Consider the following 19033-nt stretch of genomic DNA (forward strand, 5'->3'; position numbering starts at 1 on the left):
TGTAATCGGCTTGTCAGGATCTCTTGCTTCACAGCCTCCTCATACTTGAGCTCAACATTGGCCGACATGGTCCTGATGGTGGACTGGGCCTCTGAAGTAGCCACTCTTTACTCCATATATTCACAGTCCATTGTATTACTTAGCAAACAAGAATAAACCCATATTTTACACTGAAAAGGATATCAATATATTTTACTTTTAATTCTTGTTTTATAATGTCACATCATATCCTAGGTCAGCCTCATCCAAGTACACACCCCATGGGTGGCCAAGGGGCATTTTAACTAGATGTGTAAACCATCTGAAGTCAGTCCTTATAAGCTGAAGAAACTGCTCCACATTTACTGCACTTCACCTTGGCAGAGAATGTAAGCCCTGCTGCTGGGTGGAAGAGCTTCATTTCCAAAAAAAAGTCAAACTATACCGAGTCAAAATTTGTTCCTCCAACAAATGTAAAATGTCATTTGTAGTCGGCAGCATGGATCAACATGAAGTGATTGATGGAGAAATTAAAGCAGGAAATGGGGAGCAAGTTCATGCTATTTGTAATTTGTTCATGCTATTTGTACAGGATATTCCTTCTGTGCCTTTTAAATGAGACTTGATGCATAGCTCAGTCCTGCCACCTACTGCAGATAAAGGTCAATATCAGAAACACAAGGACATGGCTGATGAAAAGTATTAATAAAGCTGTGGTTCTAATTGTTCTTTGTATGGGTCTCTCCATGGGAGGATAGACCACATCTCCCACATCCTTCACTTTCAAGTTTGGGTGACGAGTGCCACGTGCCGCGTGTGAAACCCCAGGGTATACAGATGGATTTGAGAGAAACAGTGAACTTCATTGTGGGACCATGCTTGCTGTTGGCTTATTATTTGTCGAGGGAGATAGTTTCTCTTTTCATTTGCCCTTTTTTTTTGTTTATTTCTGCCACTTTTAATTTTTATAGAAAACCTCCATAAATTCACCTGTGTCACTTCTAGTAATTAATTTAAAATCCCTTGAGCTCACATTTTAACTGTGTTGTGAATGTTGGTGTTTGAATGGTTTACAGTAGAAGGCGGAGTCAGATCAGACTTCGGCGCTACAGTATCTGTATATATGGAGGAAACACACAGAGATTCCTCTGATTGGTGTTTCCACACTTTTTATGTGTCCCTGTACTCCTCTGATAAGGCAATGCTGAGTGTGATTGGTGGCTGGGGGCGTGTTCTCTATGGGGGTCCAGGATGGTACAAAGGCACTCGCTCGCCCTGAGAGCTCACAGCTCAAGGTTGGGTTCTGAACTTTGCTCTGAGGACAGTTGGTTTGTGCTCATGGAGATGGAGAGCTGTCTGTTCATCCTCATGCTCTCATCCCTGCTCCTGTCCACCACAGCCGGTGAGTTAAGTACCCTCTTTTGTGTTTGCTTCTGTTACGCATTGTAGGGTCAAGTCTTAAGATTATGGTGAGGATGTAATGCAGTCAATCAGATCTGAGTAAAATTTTGTAAATTAATTATTTATGGTATTCCTTTAAATTTTTTCAAATTTTTATCTTTTGTGGATTTTAGCAATTGCTATGGACACATAATTTCATTTTGGGATTGTAATTTAGCCAAGCAGAAAAAGAACCTCACCATAGCCATACAAAGAATGTAATATTTATTAGATTAGCTATAAAACTACTTCCAGGTCTTCATTTTGTGACTTTATATATCTACATAAATGTTAATACATTGAAATAATGTCTGTATGTATTACTGCTTATTATTAGTAGGGTTGAAATGCTAATATAACGTACATAGTTGCAATGAGCCATCTATACTATTTATTAATTTATGCTTTACTGTGATATTCATTTACTTCAGTGACTACTGTTGTTAGATTGCTGTCGGTATGCTGCTGTAGCCTTGTACAGTTTTCAGATTGAAAACTTCTTATTTATTTTGTTTACAGTGCATTCAGAAAGTATTCATACCCCTTCACTTTTGCCTTTCCTTATGTTGCAGCCTTATGCTACAATCATCAGTTTCCCTGCATCAGTCTACACTAAATACCACATAATGACAAAGCAAAAACAGATTTTTAGAAAATTTAGCAATTTTATAAAAATAAAAAACTGAGATATCATATTGACATATGTATTCAAACCCTTTGCTATGACACTTGAAATTTAGTTAGGATGCATCCCATTTCTATTGATAATCTGTGAGATGTTTCTACACCTTGTTTTGAGTCCACCTGTGGTAAATTTAGTTGATTGGACATGATTTAATAAGGCACACACCTGTCTATAGAATGTCCCACAGTTAACAATGTGTTACCAGAGCAAAAGCCAAACCATGAGGTCAAAGGAATTGCTTGCATAGCTTAGAGACAAGACTGAGTTGAGGTATAGATCTGGGGAAGACTACAAAAAATTTTCTCCAGCGTGGAAGATTCCGAAGAGCATAGTGCCCTGCATAATTATTCAAATGGAAGAAGTCTGGAACCATCCTGACTCTTCCTAGAGCTGACCACCTGGTCAAAATGAGCAATCGGGGGGAAAGGCCTTGGTTAGAGAGACTCCCAAGAGTGATAGTCACTCTAGCTGAGCTCCAGAGATCCTGTACGGAGATGAGAGAAACTTCCAGAATGGCAACCATCACTGCAACATTCTACTTATCTGGGCTTTTTGGTAGAGTGGCCAGATGGAAACCTCTCCTTAGTAAAAGACACATGAAAACTTACTTTGAGTTTACAAAAAAGACACTTAAATGACTCTCAAATTGTGAGAAACCCAGATTGAACAGTTGAACCTCAATTCTAAGTGTCATTTCTGGAAGAAACTAGGCACTGTTCATCACCTGCGCAATACCATCCCAACGGTGAAGAATGGTGGTGGCAGCATCATGCTGCGGGGTTGTTTTTCAACAATTAAAACTTGGAGACATGGCAGAGTCCAGGGAAATCTGGATGGAGCAAAGTACAGTGATGTCCTTCATAAAATCCTTCTCTAGAGCGCTCTGGTGTGAAGGTTCACTTTCCAATAGGACAATGACTTTAAGCACAAAGCAAAGACAACAAACGAGTGACTTAGGGACAGCTCTGTGAATGTCTTTGAGTCACCCAACCAGAGCCTGGACCTAAATCCAATTGAACATCTCTGGAGGGACCAAAAAATAGCTGTCTACTGATGGTTCCCAAGCAAGCTGACAGAGCTTGAGAGGATCTTCAGAAAAAAATGGCAGAAAATCCCTAAATCCAGGTACACAGAGCTTGTCAAGTCATACCCAAGAAGACTCCAGGCTGTAATCACTGCCAGCTACGTAAAGGGTTTCAGTAGTTAGATGATATTTCAGTGTCTTATTTTTAATAAATTAGCAAAATGTTTAAAATCCTGCTTTTGCTTAGTCATTATGGGATATTGAGTGTAAATTGAAGGGAAAAGTTAATGGAAATTATTTTTGCATATGAATGCAACATAAAAAACTGAAGGGGTCTGAATATTTTCTAAAAGCACCATATAATGATAAAAACAATAGGGAAAGGAAAGTTTGGTATCGACCTGCGCCGAAACAGATGCACTCATATTTAAAGGATTTTCAAATGTTTTTTCTCATTGAAATTTGTTACTGCAATTTATCCATTCTCCACAGTTATTTGTTCTTAACATTAGTTTTATGACAAGATATTTATGAAAAAGTGTGACAATTAAAAAAGCGTTTGTAAAAATTACGTGCACACTTCAAAAGCGTAACGGAACCCAGTGCAATGAAAAACCCGCCATAACATCATATAAAAAATATACCCGGTGTTAATACAATAGGCATATTAATTAATTTCTGCTTGCTACACTGTCATACGAGTCCTTTCCCCAGTCTTGACAAAGACACGGTAGAAATACATGCATGTAGCCAAGCCCAAACAGGTCATTGAAACCCAGCTACTGTCTCTGGTTATGGGTTCAGAGCAGGCATTCAATGTAACAAGAAAGTAAAAATATTTTGAACAGGTAGGAATTGCTATGATACTTGTAACTGATCCTGCCATAAATTAATTTCTGCACATTTTCATTTTCTTTTTGCTATTGTTAACCGACAGATCTGGGTCATTGCAATATAAGAAATAAATAATGTAACGACCCGCGTTACTGGTTTTGTGTAAATAGTTGCATTCTGGAAAACCTGTAAATAATGTGTGTAACCACTGGGGGCACGTCGGGGGGAAATGGTGGGTTGACTGTGGCTGCAAGTGTGGGGGGAGAGAGGTACCAGGCACCAAGTGCTAAGTAGGCTAGGAAGGCTGGCTGTAAGCGCAGGTCCTGCAGGAAGCGGGATTCCCAGGCCGAGAGCATTATTTCCCTGGTGCTGTTCTTCTAATAAATTGTTCATCATGAACACTATCTCCGAGCCCTTTTTTGCCCCATCCAAACCCCCCGGCGGTGCGTGCCACAATAATATACGGCCAGTCCTTCGTTTACAACTGGGCTCCATTTTAATGACTCCTGTTGCAAGTCAGCTTTGTCAGTAGTGAAAAATATCCTTCTACTGTTTTATATGAACCATAAGAATGTACAAACATGCAAGAATGATACATTACACCATTGGGCTTTTTATTTTTTCACAAGTTCTGCATCTATTCATGGTAAAAATCTACTAATACACAGTAATAGTATATAGTGCTGTAATTAAATGACACAATGGAACAATAAATAAAATTAAATGCAATACAGATAGTTATGGATCCTGAAATTAATACTGTACAGTAAAGAATTCATTCTTATTATCGCATAGATCAAGTACTAATTGTTCTTTCTTGAATCAGCCAGGATTTTATGAAGGTGGACTGAAGACAAAGAAAGCTTTATATTACATATGAACAGGGCTGGTGTGGACCCTCTAGACTTGCCCTCTTAAAATTTAAGTCTAAACAATTTGTATGAATGCTACTTTTTACTCTCCATCGCTCCATTCCCTTTGAATAACCCAAACAGGTTGTTACCATAATTTCTCCAGTGGCTGATTTGGCTTTTGAAATCACACAGAATTATTATTATTACTATTCATACTTTTACTATTTTATACTTCTTTTATGGGGGACACGGTGGTGTGACGAATTTCGCCCCTGCCTGCTCTCTGGTGGGTCTAGGGTTTGAGTCCCACTTGGGGTGCCTTGCGATGGACTGGCATGGGTGTGTCCCCTCCCCCTCCAGCCCTGCGGCCTGTGTTGCTGGGTTAGGCTCCAGTTCCCCGCGACCCTGCTGGGGACCAGCAGCTTCAGATTCTGTGTGTGTGTATGTGTGTGTGTGTACTTTTTTACTACTGCTTTTAGTTTTATTATTCGTATTTTTATTATTTGTACAGATTGTACAGGTTGACAGATACATTTTAAGTAAATTATAAATTTCACAACGCTTGAAAGTGCACCATTCTTTACATCTTGTAAAATCTAAATAATGGTTCAAATTAAACTTTCGGTAGTTTAAAATGGAGTTTAGCTTTTGCCATTTTTGTTTGTGGTTGTGATATTTACCAAGGATTAGATGTAGATTAGGAAACACAGATTTTGATTAAAGTCTTTTTGCTTAAAAAATATTATTTGTGAAATCCACTTTTACTTTCAAGTGTTTTCGAGTTTACACCAAAACATGTTTTAGTAAATAGTTAAAGAATAGCTTTACCGTTGCTTCTTGTTCCAGCGCACAAATCTCACATAACTGATTAACACTTGGTTTGTAGGGCATATGAAAGGATAATTTTAATGGAAACATCTGTTGTCTCAGTTCTGAGACAATGCGGCCTCGGTCGATTCTTAGCTCCTTTCCGATATAACATAGTATTTTGAGTACGAATTAGAGTTACATGGGAATAGAATATTTATTAGACTAATATTCATTACATAACCCTAGCCCTAAGAAGACATTGAATTTCTTGTTAGGAATGTGGACACTATTCAATGACACATTTGAATACAGGGTGTTATTTTTCCTTGTATTTCATAATCTAAGTAGGAGGGCCATTTGGGAACAGCATCCAAAATAACAGCAAATTGCTCAGTTGAGATCGAGAGCTCAATCTTTCAATTCACACACACATTTTCTGAAACGCTTGTCCCATATAGGGTCACAGGGAACCGGAGCCTACCCGGCAACACAGGGCATAAGGCCAGAGGGGGAGGGGACACACCCAGGACAGGACACCAGTCCACCGCAAGGCACCCCAAGCGGGACTCGAACCCCAGACCCACTAGAGAGCAGGACCCAGTCCAGCACGCACGCACGCGCACACACACGCACACACGTCCCAGACCGGGTTGCGGGGAACCGGAGCCTACCCGGTAACACAGGGCATAAGGCCGGAGGGGGAGGGGACACACCCAGGACGGGACGCCAGTCCGTCGCAAGGCACCCCAAGCGGGACTCAAACCCCAGACCCACTAGAGAGCAGGACCTGGTCCAACCCACTGCACCACCACGCTCCCCCTCAATTCAATTCAATTTATTTTTATAGAGCGCTCTTCTCATGCAGTGACACAGAAGGCTTTAACACAGACATAAGGCAAGAAAAACATACAAACAAAGAAGACAGTCGACTAATGGCTACCATAATAAAGTACTTTTATACAATTATAAGTATGCCCACTGGCCACCGGGGAAAGGAACAAAAACTCCCAACTGAAAGTTGAGGGAGAAAAAACCTCTGGGGGTCCATGGGCCAGTAGTTTTCCACTCCTCCTGGGCATTCTAGAAAGCAACAATTGTAAGCCAGTGTGTAACAAGTAATAATGATTATGTTGCTAAATGGCATCTTTGATCCCCAGCTCAGCAGATGAACATCATCTGCAATCAGCACGGGATTCGTCTGTCACCAACAGCCGGCCTCCGCAGGTCTTATGTAACGAGGTAGTGCTCAACAAGAAGATAGAACAGAATTAGTAATATGTTACTTAAATTTAATATGCGTTTTTATAAAGGTGATAAACAACCAAGGCAGGTGAAATTAAATTTCGAGGTGGAATGCCTAAGAGAATATGTAAGTCTTTAGTTGGGATTTGAAAACAGAAACAGACGGGGCATTTCTGACAGTAACCGGTAGACTATTCCATTCTTCGGAAGGTATTGAGAGTAACCAAGTAACCATTGTCTCAAATACAATATTGTTCTCATACCATCTTCTAAAAATGTTTTCGGATGTAATATATCAGAATCAGAATAATAACGAGCTTTATTGCCAAGTATGTTCACACATACAAGGAATTTGTCTTGGTGACACAAACTTCCAGAGCACAGACAGAACAAACAGACAGAATGACAGTGACAAGACACAGATGAGAAGATAGAATATGTGAATAAAGCATAAAAAATATATAAAAAACATAAAGTACACAATATACAAAAAATAGTCACTAGACATTATATGTATGTACAGGTATGTTCTATACAAATGCAAGGGAATGTGAGTAAGACATATGATGTGATAGATATAATTATAAATATAAATAGCGTTGTGTATTGCGCTGGTTTACTCTCTAGGGGGGATTTAGTTGTTCATGAGGTAGATGGCCTGAGGAAAGAAACTTTTCTTGTGCCTGGCTGTCCTGGTGCTCAGTGCTCTGTAGCGCCGGCCAGATGGCAAGGGTTCGAAGAGGAAGTGGCCTGGATGTGAGGGGTCTAGAATGATTTTTCTAGCCCTTTTACTGACTCTGGACGAGTATATTTCTTGGAGAGCTGGGGTGGGGTGTGCCGATGATTCTTCCAGCAGTCCGAACTCCATCCATCCATCCATCTTCCTCCGCTTTTATCCGGGGCCGGGTCGCGGGGGCAGCAGTCCGAGCAGAGTACTCCAGACTTCCCTCTCCCCGCACACCTCCTCCAGTTCCTCTGGGGGAACCCCAAGGCGTTCCCAGGCCAGCCGGGAGACATAGTCTCTCCAACGTGTCCTGGGTCTGCCCCGAGGCCTCCTCCCAGTGGGACAAGCCCGGAGCACCTCCCCAGGGAGGCGTCCAGGAGGCATCCGGAACAGATGCCCGAGCCACCTCAACTGGCTCCTCTCGATGCGGAGGAGCAGTGGCTCTACTCCGAGCTCCTCACCCTATCCCTAAGGGTGCGCCCAGCCACTCTGCGGAGGAAACTCATTTCTGCCGCTTGTATCCGCGATCTCATTCTTTCGGTCATGATCCAGAGTTCATGACCATAGGTGAGGGTAGGAACGTAGATCGACCGGTAAATTGAGAGCTTCGCCTTACGACTCAGCTCCCTCTTCACCACAACAGACCGGTACAATGACCGCATTACTGCGGACGCCGCACCGATCCGCCTGTCAACCTGCCGCTCCATTTTTCCCTCACTCGTGAACAAGACCCCAAGATACTTAAACTCCTCCACTTGAGGGAGCAACTCCCCCCTAACCCGGAGGGAGCAATCCACCTTTTTCCGACTGAGAACCATGGCCTCGGATTTGGAGGTGCTGATTCTCATCCCCGCCGCTTCGCACTCGGCTGCAAACCTCCCCAGTGCACGCTGCAAGTCTTGACTTGATGAAGCCAACAGGACCACATCGTCCGCAAAAAGCAGAGACGAGATCTCGCGGCCACCAAAACAGACACCCTCCGTTCCCTGACTGCGCCTAGAAATTCTGTCCATAAAGATAATGAACAGAATCGGTGACAAAGGGCAACCCTGGCGGAGTCCAACATGCACCGGGAACAGGTCTGACTTACTGCCGGCAATGCGAACCAAGCTCCTGCTCCGGTCATACAGGGAACGAACAGCCCGTAGCAACGAGCCCCGAACCCCATAATCCCGAAGTACCCCCCACAGGATGCCGCGAGGGACACGGTCGAATGCCTTCTCCAGGTCCACAAAACACATATGGACTGGTTGGGCAAACTCCCACGAACCCTCCAGCACCCTAGTGAGGGTATAGAGCTGGTCCAGTGTTCCACGGCCAGGGCGAAAACCGCATTGCTCCTCCTGAATCCGAGGTTCGACTATCGGTCGGATTCTCCTTTCCAGTACCCTGGCATAGACTTTCCCAGGGAGGCTAAGGAGTGTGATCCCCCTGTAGTTGGAACACAATCTCCGGTCCCCCTTCTTAAAAAGAGGGACCACCACCCCGGTCTGCCAGTCCAGAGGCACCGTTCCCGAACTCCACGCGATGCTGCAGAGGCGTGTCAGCCAAGACAGCCCCACAACATCCAGAGACTTGAGAAACTCGGGGCGGATCTCATCCACCCCCGGAGCCTTGCCACCGAGGAGTTTTTTGACTACCTCAGCAACTTCAGCCAGGGTAATGGACGAGTCCCCCTCCGAGTCCCCAGCCTCAGCTTCCTCTACGGAAGGCGTGTCGGAGGGATTGAGGAGATCCTCAAAGTACTCCTTCCACCGCCCGAGAACATCCTCAGCTGAGGTCAGCAGCGCACCACTTCCACTGTAAACAGTGTTCGTGGAACACCGCGTCCCCCCTCTGAGTCGCCGGACGGTTTGCCAGAATCTCTTTGAGGTCGACCGAAAGTCTTCCTCCATGGCCTCACCGAACTCCTCCCAAGCCCGAGTTTTTGCCGCAGCGACTGCCAGAGCCGCGCTCCGTTTGGCCCGTCGGTACCTGTCAGCTGCTTCAGGAGTCCCATGAGCCAGCCAGGCCCAATAGAACTCCTTCTTCAGCTTGACGGCATCCCTTACTTCCGGTGTCCACCACCGTGTTTGGGGATTGCCGCCGCGACAGGCACCGGAGACCTTATGGCCGCAGCTCCGAACCGCCGCACCGACAATGGAGGTGTGGAACATAGTCCATTCGGACTCAATGTCCCCAGTCTCCCTCGGGACCTGATTGAAGACCTCTCTGACAGGGGCCTCCGCCAAACGTTCCCAACAGACCCTCACTATGCATTTGGGCCTGCCAGGTCTGTCCAGCTTTTTCCCCCGCCATCGAATCCAACTCACCACCAGGTGGTGATCAGTTGACAGCTCAGCCCCTCTCTTCACCCGAGTGTCCAAGACATATGGCCGAAGGTCAGAAGAAACGACTACAAAGTCGATCATCGACCTCCAACCTAGGGTGTCCTGGTGCTAAGTGCACTGGTGGACACCCTTATGCATGAACATGGGGTTCGTTATGGATAAACCGCGGCTAACACAGAAATCCAATAACAACTCACCGCTCGGGTTCAGATCAGGGAGGCCGTTCCTCCCAATCACGCCCCTCCAGGTATCACTGTCGCTGCCCACGTGGGCGTTGAAGTCCCCCAGTAGAACGACAGAGTCCCCAGTGGGAGCGCTTTCCAGCACGCCCCCCAGGGACTCTAAAAAGGCCGGGTACTCTACACTGCTGCTAGGCGCATAAGCACAAACGACAGTGAGAGACCGTTCCCTGACCCGAAGGCGTAGGGAGATGACCCTCTCATTCACCGGGGTAGACTCCAACACATGGCGGCTGAACTGGGGGGCTATTAATAAGCCCACACCAGCCCGCCGCCTCTCACCTTGGGCAACGCCAGAATAGTGGAGAGTCCACCCTCGATCGAGTAGAGTGGTTCCAGAACCCAAGCTGTGGGTGGAAGTGAGTGGTTTCTTTGGGATGGGGATGATGGTGGAGCGTTTGAAGCAGGAAGGAACTTCGCACAGCTCCAGTGATCTGTTGAAGATCTTTGTGAAGATAGGGGCCAGCTGGTCAGCACAGGTTTTTAGGCAGGCCGGTGAGACACCGTCTGGGCCTGGTGCTTTCCTCGTCTTCTGTTTGCAGAAAACCCAACACACCTCCTCTTCTCAGATCAAAGGTGCAGAAGGTGGGGGTTACTGGAGGTGTTAATATTATACAACATATGCTAATATTCTGTTCCAGATTGTATGTATGTGTGGTGAGAAACCATTTATATTGTAGCAATCCCCCCATGGAGCTACCAGAAACTAGCTCAGGAGTCAAAGTAAAAGATACATGTTCTTGATTAAACACATAGATACCATTTGGCAACAGTCTTAACAAAGACACCTCAACCAGTACAGAACACTGGAGAATCCCCCGGGTCACTCCCAGTCCCCCTACCGCGCCCAATGGTGAAGGGGTTACCCCTCGACCTCCCCAGAATTCCCCTCTCGAACACTGAGCATAAATAGAATGACAACCAATCAGCACAACACACACAGAACTATGTACGTACATGGACACCAATATCAACTATTTACATGATGCTGGTATAACTCCCCTCAACGCCGTTACAATATCAACACCTGTTTATGGAAATCAGTTCAATTAAGTGGAATCTTGCTTAGAAAACTCATAACTCATTTTCGGGTTCCATCAAAGGTGATTTGGCCTTTGCCAGCTGACCCAAACATGTGGCAGCTCAACCCATCAGACCACTCCTCTCCCTGCCTTGCAGGAACGGTGGCCCTCTGTCACAGCTGCTTCTGAAAGCTTTTCTAAAGCAGGTGACTGGACACACAGCAGTACGTGCGTTGGTACCCCTCCAGGTTGTGCCTTGAATGTTCCCTTACACACGATGAATATGGCTGTTCGTAATGTTGCGTATCTAAAGGCAAAATCAAAAAAGATTTACCTTTTCACAAAGCGACAGTTCAGAGAAAGGCTTTCAGAAGCAGGCTTTTTTGCAGACATGTCCAAGTTTGTGGGCAGAAATGAGACAGAGTTACAGCAAGGATTTTTTTTTTCTTTTTTTTATCAAGCTGTTTTGACACAGTAGGTGGGATGTGGGGATGTGGGGGTTGGACTGGGTCTTGCTCTCCAGTGGGTCTGGAGTTCAAGTCCTGCTTGGGGTGTCTTGCAACAGACCGGCATCCTGTCCTAGGTGTGTCCCCACTCTCTCCAGTCTTTTGCCCTGTGTTGCCAGGTTAGGCTCCAGCTCCTCGTGACCCTGCATGGGGCAAGCAGTTTGGAAAATGTGTGTGTGTGTGTGTGTGTGTGTGTGTGTTTTGACACGGCCAGCTTGCTGTTTTCTTCATTATGTCTTTTTTATTCATAATCTTCTTTCCATCTCATTTTTACAACTTTCAAGGCACAGCTTTGAACTTCATATGAGGCATGAAGCAATGTTACCTTCAACCATATTGACTAAATTTTCATGTATTTCTCTTAACTTTTCATCCCACTGTCCTTCCAATTCACTTTCTGTCGTGACTGAACTAAATTTAATTATAGTTTTTATAACTTTCAAGGTAGAACAATAAAATGTCATATTCTGCACGAGACCCTGGTACCTTATGACGTATTGACTCATTTTTCATCTTTCCTTTTTCTTTCTTTCACCACTGTCTCCTGCCATGTAAGTTACACAATGTTTCGAATAATTAAATCTCATCTCATTTCTACAAAAGCAGACCTATACTTTCAAAATGAAGTCCTTTTGCTGTATAACTCCTTTTGAAATTTTTTGGTACGGGCTTTATCCTTCATCAATGAACTATGGAAAACTTAGCTTCTCTTCTTTGTATTTTTGAGAGGTTTTCCTTGCGTGAGCCATTACAGAATTGTCAAATTTGTGTATTATTGAATGTAGGCCTAGTCTTTCATAATCTGAGTGAGTAAAGGCACACCCCCCCATTACATACAGAGTCTCATACAGAGCAGTGTAGAAGCAGGGCTGTATATGAAGCTTTATACTGACCTTTTTTTTCCACTACTTAAATGAATTCCAGTCATTTTATTTTTTTTTTACAAACACTGTATGTTCTACGTGGCACGGAGGTCCAAAGAGAACCGAAATTTCGTTCTCCAGTATGTGTAACTCACCTACAGGTAGAATGACAATAAAGTTGACTTTGTCTTTGAATTTGACCTTCTATCCTCTCACATTCTCTGAAAAAATGTATTAATGTGTCTGCAGCAGCCTCATACTTAAGAATATTTGATGCCTCCTGCTCTTAATTACATCCGAGGTGATAAGTTTAAGTGTAAAGTTCATAATTATACTCTAAAATTATGGTAAAACCATAATAGTAGTCTCTCAAAAACAATATTTTATTTTGGTTTTTTAATTCATGTAAAGTGACATATTTAGTTGGGAACCAATTATTTTTTTCCATACGAAACAGTGGTAGTCCAACCACATAATGGGGTAATTTTAGATAATGAAAAAATTGTTTTATGAGGGACTGGTGTTATTTCATACAGTGCGGTGGCACTGGTACAGGGGCAATACTAGTGTCTCAAGCACCTGAATTGTACAAATGTTCAAAGATGGTCTCTGACTTGGAAGAGTTTGCATGTTACCCCCATACTGAATTTCCTCCCACAGTCCAAAAACATGTTTCAGGTTAACTGGTGACTAAATTGCCTGCTTTGTGTGTCCATTTTGTCTGCGACCGCTCTAAAGTTTACCTTTGCCCTGTGCTTCTAGGATCGGCTCCAGTCCACCTCAGTCCTGCTTTGGATGTGTTCATTGATAAAGGATTTAACACAGATTTATTTGGTATTGCTTCAGAGATTTTTAAAAAAAAAAATAAAATAAATGAGAAAAACAGACAAGAAATGTGTAACATAGCTTGTTATAAGTTGGGGGGGGGGGGGGGGGGGGTACCTGAAGATCCAAGGCCAACAGGCTGCACACCTCTCTTGGGCATTCTAACACAATGCATTACTGTTTAGGAAGCAGTTCTGGAACATCCAATGGTCACCCTAACACACTTGTTGAGAGCAGGCAGTCTGGGGTGTTGGGCTCAAGTTCACCCATTTACACACAGTTATGGTCAGCAGGGTGAGGGAACTAGGGTTTATTAAGTTACACTGACAGATGAGGAATAGCTAAAATGGTGTCGTAGCTCTTCCAGAAAAGGGGGTCTGAATTGAAGTTTACCACCAGCAATGCATTTAATAATTTCAGCCATTTATGTTCTGTTATTAAAGTATGCGCTGTACCTACGTGTGAGTTCTGTAAAATTGGAAGAGACGAAACAAATCACTGCTTTGTAGGTGTACGTAAGTCTTAGTTGTGACATTTATCTAACTTTTCTCCAAACTTACAATGTTAAGATACTTATTAAAGATTTATAAAGCAGGGGAATGTTTAGCCTATCAATTCAGGGTGAGTACCTTGATCGAAGATACCGCAGCAGGAGGCGGGATTCAAACCTGCAACATCGAAGTTCAAAAGCATTAGTTCTTACCAGTTTACTTCCTACTGCTCTTCACTGGGAACCACTGCAGAGACCAAAGAATATAATAATAACTTGGAGTAAATTATACGCATATATTGGTAAGAATTTACATTTACTCATTTCACTGATACTTTCCTCCAGAGCAGCTTGCAATGTTAAGGTTACACTTATTTCCCATTTATACAGCAGTGTAATTTTACTGGATCAATTCAGGGTAAGTACCTTGCTCAAGAGTACTACAGCTGGAGGTGAGACTCAAACCTGCAACCTTTGGGTCTAAAGCCAGTTGTTTTAACCCCTATGCTTCCACCTACCCCCTGCTTTACATCCAGCACTTGGAAACAGCTTAATCGTCTCTCCTGTTCTTGCAGACAGTGATGTGAGGCTGGCGGATGGTGTCAGTCCCTGTGCTGGGAGAGTGGAGCTTCTTCATGAAGGACAGTGGGGAACTGTGTGTGGAGATAGATGGGATATGGATGATGCATCAGTGGTGTGTAAACAGATGTTCTGTGGAGATGCTGTAGCAGCACCGCAATATGATCACTTTGGACCAGGATCTGAGAACATCTGGATGGATGAGGTGTCCTGTGTAGGATCTGAGTCAACACTGAAAAACTGTCAACATAACGGATGGGGTAAACATGACTGTACTCATGCTCATGATGCTGGAGTTATCTGCTCAGGTAGGACATAAATCCCACAGGTAATATAACTGCTTAGTGAATTTGCAAAGAAAGGCTTTTCATATGCATTTATATATACATATAAATACAAATATATCACAAGTTGTCATGTCCTCGTCCATTCTGTGACCTTCAGTTCAACAATCCACTCAGTTTTATTCTTCTGAGACAGTTTGCAAACAATATATTCAAATGGTCTTTCATCGCAACCAGTTTTTCCATTCCTGATGACTTCTCATTTTCTGTACTGATTCTCTCACTTTCTATGTCTGTGGGATATAACTTAACTTTTAGTTTTTGCTCAAAGCACAGCGGCGCAGCAGAATGCTTTACTGGCACTTAGGTACAAGGCCTGGGGTTTGAATCCGGCCCCTGATCAGTGTTTCTTTCCATTACTTATTATGGCTTTCATCTAGGTATCCATTGATAGTATTCTCCTACTATTCGAACACACTGTGCTTCTGTAAGTGTGTTTCTCATTGTCAATGCTGTGTAATGTACTAGTGTTCTACCTAAGGTGTATTGTCCTTAAATTCCAACTGAAGGATTATTGGAAATATATGCAAAATCTAAACAGTTTTATCTAATTTACACTGTAGATTGTTACCCTATCTGTAACCTATATAATACGTTTACTTTTTTGCATTTGCATGTAACATTAGTCAAAGCTGAACATTCACTTTAAATTTCTTCTTTAACTATAGGCCACAGAGATGTGCAACTGGTACAGGGTACACACCTGTGTTCGGGGAGAGTGGAGATCCAGCATGGAATTACCTGGTACACAGTGTGTGATGCTGACTTTGACCTGCAGGATGCCCAAGTTGTGTGTCGGCAGCTGGGCTGCGGGATCCCTGCGAAGGTGCTGGGAGGGTCTGCCTTTGGGAAGGGGGGATACCAAATGTGGACAGAGGAGATTCGGTGTACAGGGAACGAGTCAAATGTTTACTCCTGTCCTAAATCATCCACAAAGAAGCAGAGCTGCTCACGTGATGACAGCGTGGGACTTGTGTGTTCTGGTAAGGGTTGAAGGATGTTGGACATTGTGTAGAATATCTACTTCGAATGAGAAAGTTTCAAGTTTAGCACCTTGAATGAACATATCTGCAATGAGTGCTTTTCCACATTTGTTCTATAATAAAGGCAAACGTGTTAGCAGTTTTGAGCCTTTAGAATTATCCAAATGGTTCATAAAACGTGATATGATTTACATCTTAAGTCGTATTTAAAACACACACATTTCACATTACATTTTATGCAATACATGGTTCACACAGTTAAAGTCATTGATGAAAAAAGTATGTGAACTCATATTTAGCAACTACTGGAAGCTCCATTATTGGCAGGCACCCGAAGCAAATGCTTTTTGTAGATACTTTTTGCAAGCATTTTGGTGCATTTTTTTGTACAAAACTGTCCCATTTCAGGCATATTTTTCACATCTTGTTTGAACAGATAACACCATAGTGTTTCAATGAGATTAAGGTCAGGACTCTGACTCAACCACTGTAAAAATACTCTACTGTTGATTTACTCCTGTTTTTTGGATCGTTTTTGTGTTGCATGACCCAGCTTATTTCAAGTTGTAGTTCACAGACCTGACATTCTCCAGCAGAATTTCCATATACAACTTGGACTTGATCTGTTAGTGGCTGCAAACCATTGAGACCCTGACAAACAAGGCAGCCCCACAGCATTATACTCACTCCACCATTCTTTACTGTTGGGATGAGGTTTTACGTTTGGTATGCAGCGTTTTGTTTTCTCTAAACATGGCACTATGTACATTTACCAAAAAGTTCAGCTTTTGTCTCATCTGTCCACAGAACATTGTTGGAGTAGTGCTGTGAAACATCTAAGTTGTTCTTAGCAAACTTGAGACACACAGCATTTTTTTGAAGAACACTGGCTTCCTCTGTGGTTAACCTCTCATGAACACAACTCATGTTCGTTATTTTTCTTACTGTAAACTCATGATCACAGATGTTACATGCAAGTGTAAGATGTGCCTGTGGATCCTTAGCTGTCACCCTTGGATTCTTTCAGATTATTCTGCATGCCTTTGCACTAATCTTTGTAGAGCATTCACTCTGAGGGAGAGCAGCAAATGGAATCTGCTTAGCAGTGGAGGTCCAAGCCTTTAAGAATCCTTTTTTTAATGGTTTCCAATCTTATGAGCTTCAACTCTTCTTCTGAGGTCCTTTGAAATCTCTTTTGGCAGAGCCATATTCCACATATTCCACAAAGCTCTGTTGTGAAGAGCAACTAATCAGAATATGGTTTTCATATGAAACCAAGTCTAACTCATACCTGTATTTATTGGAATATATGACTCCAATCGCCTTTTTAAGATCTTTATCCTAGAGGTTTACATATTTTTTCCATCAGTGTCCTTGACTGTTTAAAACATTTGTTCCATACAAATATAGAAAATGTACAATGTGTGCGTTTATCAAATAAGATGGTCAGTCAGTTTCCTTCTTCTTTTCCTGGTGAGGGTCCCAGTAGTAGGAGGCAGAGCAAGTGGGCCCAAACCTACCTATCCCCAACCACATGCTCTAGCTCCTCCAGGGGGACACCCAGGTGTTCCAAGACCAGACATGAGATATAATCTGGTCTGCATGCCCTGGGACTGCCCTGGGGTCTCCTCCCAGTGGAACGTGCTCAGACCAGCTCCTGTGGGAGGCGCCCAGAAAATTAACCATTGTATTACTAAATTAGTAGTAAAATATGGACAGTGGGTAGCTTAGTTGTTATAGCAGTCATCTTAAAAGGAGCTGTCATCAGACAAGGGGCACAAGTTCAGTCTCCACCGCTGCTGCAGTACCCTTGAAGAAGGTATTTACCTAAAACTGATACAATAAAATCATTGAAACTCTGTACATGGGTCAATAATTGTAAGTTGCTCAGTATACAAATCTAATGTTGTAAGCTGCCTTGGGCAAAGGTGTCAACTAAATAATGGTTAACAAAGAAAAACTAAAAAATGATTGAAAATAGATTTTATGCTGATAATTTTGTTAAATTCTTAGTTACAGTGTTTTGTATTTCCCTGATATTTAACTGCCTGTCTGCTCTTTCCGCAGGGTACACAAACGGCAGACTGGCGGACGGCCCGGACCGCTGCTCCGGGAGGGTGGAGTTACAGTACCTCACTGAGTGGGGCACAGTGTGTGATGCATCCTGGGATCTGAGAGCAGCCAATGTCCTCTGTCAGCAGCTGGGCTGTGGGAGCGCTGTGGCGGTGCCAGGACAGGCCTGGTTTGGAGAGGGCAGCGGTCCCATCTGGGCTGATGTGTTTGAGTGTCAGGGGAAGGAGACACACCTGTCCCAGTGTGCTGTTTCTTCATGGAACCGAGTTGCATGCTCTCATGAACATGATGCAGGAGTCATCTGTAATGGTGAGGAGTGCTGTGCTCATAACTATGCTGTAGGAGAGGAATCACAGTCAAATGTCTGGATAGAAACGATCTTCAGTAAATCAGTTCCGTTGGCTCTAAAACTCATTTAAGAATAATATACTGTACACAAAATGAACTGCTGGTGCTGTAACATACCCATTATGAGATGCTGATGTTTCTACAGGATCATCTCTCTCAACCCTCAATGGGACGGTCCGACTGTCTGGAGAAAGTGGCTGTGGGGGTCAGTTGGAGGTTCACTACCAGCACACCTGGAGCAGGGTTCTCCTGGACTCCTGGAGCATCAGGGAGACTTCCGTGGTCTGCAGACAGCTGGGCTGTGGTTCTGCAGTGAGGATCTACAGCTCCTCCCTGTCTGGGACAGGGGACACTGATGTGTGTCTCACAGGGTATCAATGCTCTGGAACTGAGTTTCACTTGGTCAACTGCAGTGCTCCACACACACTCAATTGCAGTTCCAGCCCATATGTGTCCATAGTGTGTTCCAGTGAGTACTGATCCCTCATTATAAAGCACATTTGTGATGAGTATTGTACACACACACAAACACACACACACACACACACACACACATTGACTGAAACCGCTTGTCCCATACGGGGTCGCAGCAAGTCAGAGCCTAACCCAGCAACACAGGGCGTGGGGCTGGTGGGGGAGGGGTCACACCCAGGATGGGATGCTAGTCTGCTGCAAGGCACCCCAAGCGCACTTGAACCACAGGCCAAACCTGCTGCACATCGTGCCCCCCTATTACACTAGTAACTTAATGTTAATCCTATACAATAGAAAAACATGGTACCTCCATCCCTGTGTATCTCCTTTCAGAACAGACATACACAGAAAACACATTCATTACA

At 43.7% G+C, this 19033-nt stretch overlaps 1 protein-coding gene across 1 annotated transcript; it reads left to right on the plus strand.

Moving 5' to 3' along the window:
* Positions 1-1230: 1230 nt before the first annotated feature.
* On the plus strand, positions 1231-18497 carry LOC114910502 (soluble scavenger receptor cysteine-rich domain-containing protein SSC5D-like; the record flags this gene model as incomplete). Its single annotated transcript, XM_029251882.1, has 5 exons — positions 1231-1381; positions 14443-14754; positions 15468-15773; positions 17841-18155; positions 18340-18497. Coding segments are annotated over exons 1-5 (1242 nt in total), but the record flags the coding sequence as incomplete, so codon positions are not given.
* Between the last annotated feature and the right edge of the window lie 536 nt (positions 18498-19033).

The sequence above is a fragment of the Scleropages formosus genome, chromosome 5, assembly GCF_900964775.1.
Source record: "Scleropages formosus chromosome 5, fSclFor1.1, whole genome shotgun sequence".
Taxonomy (NCBI): domain Eukaryota; kingdom Metazoa; phylum Chordata; class Actinopteri; order Osteoglossiformes; family Osteoglossidae; genus Scleropages; species Scleropages formosus.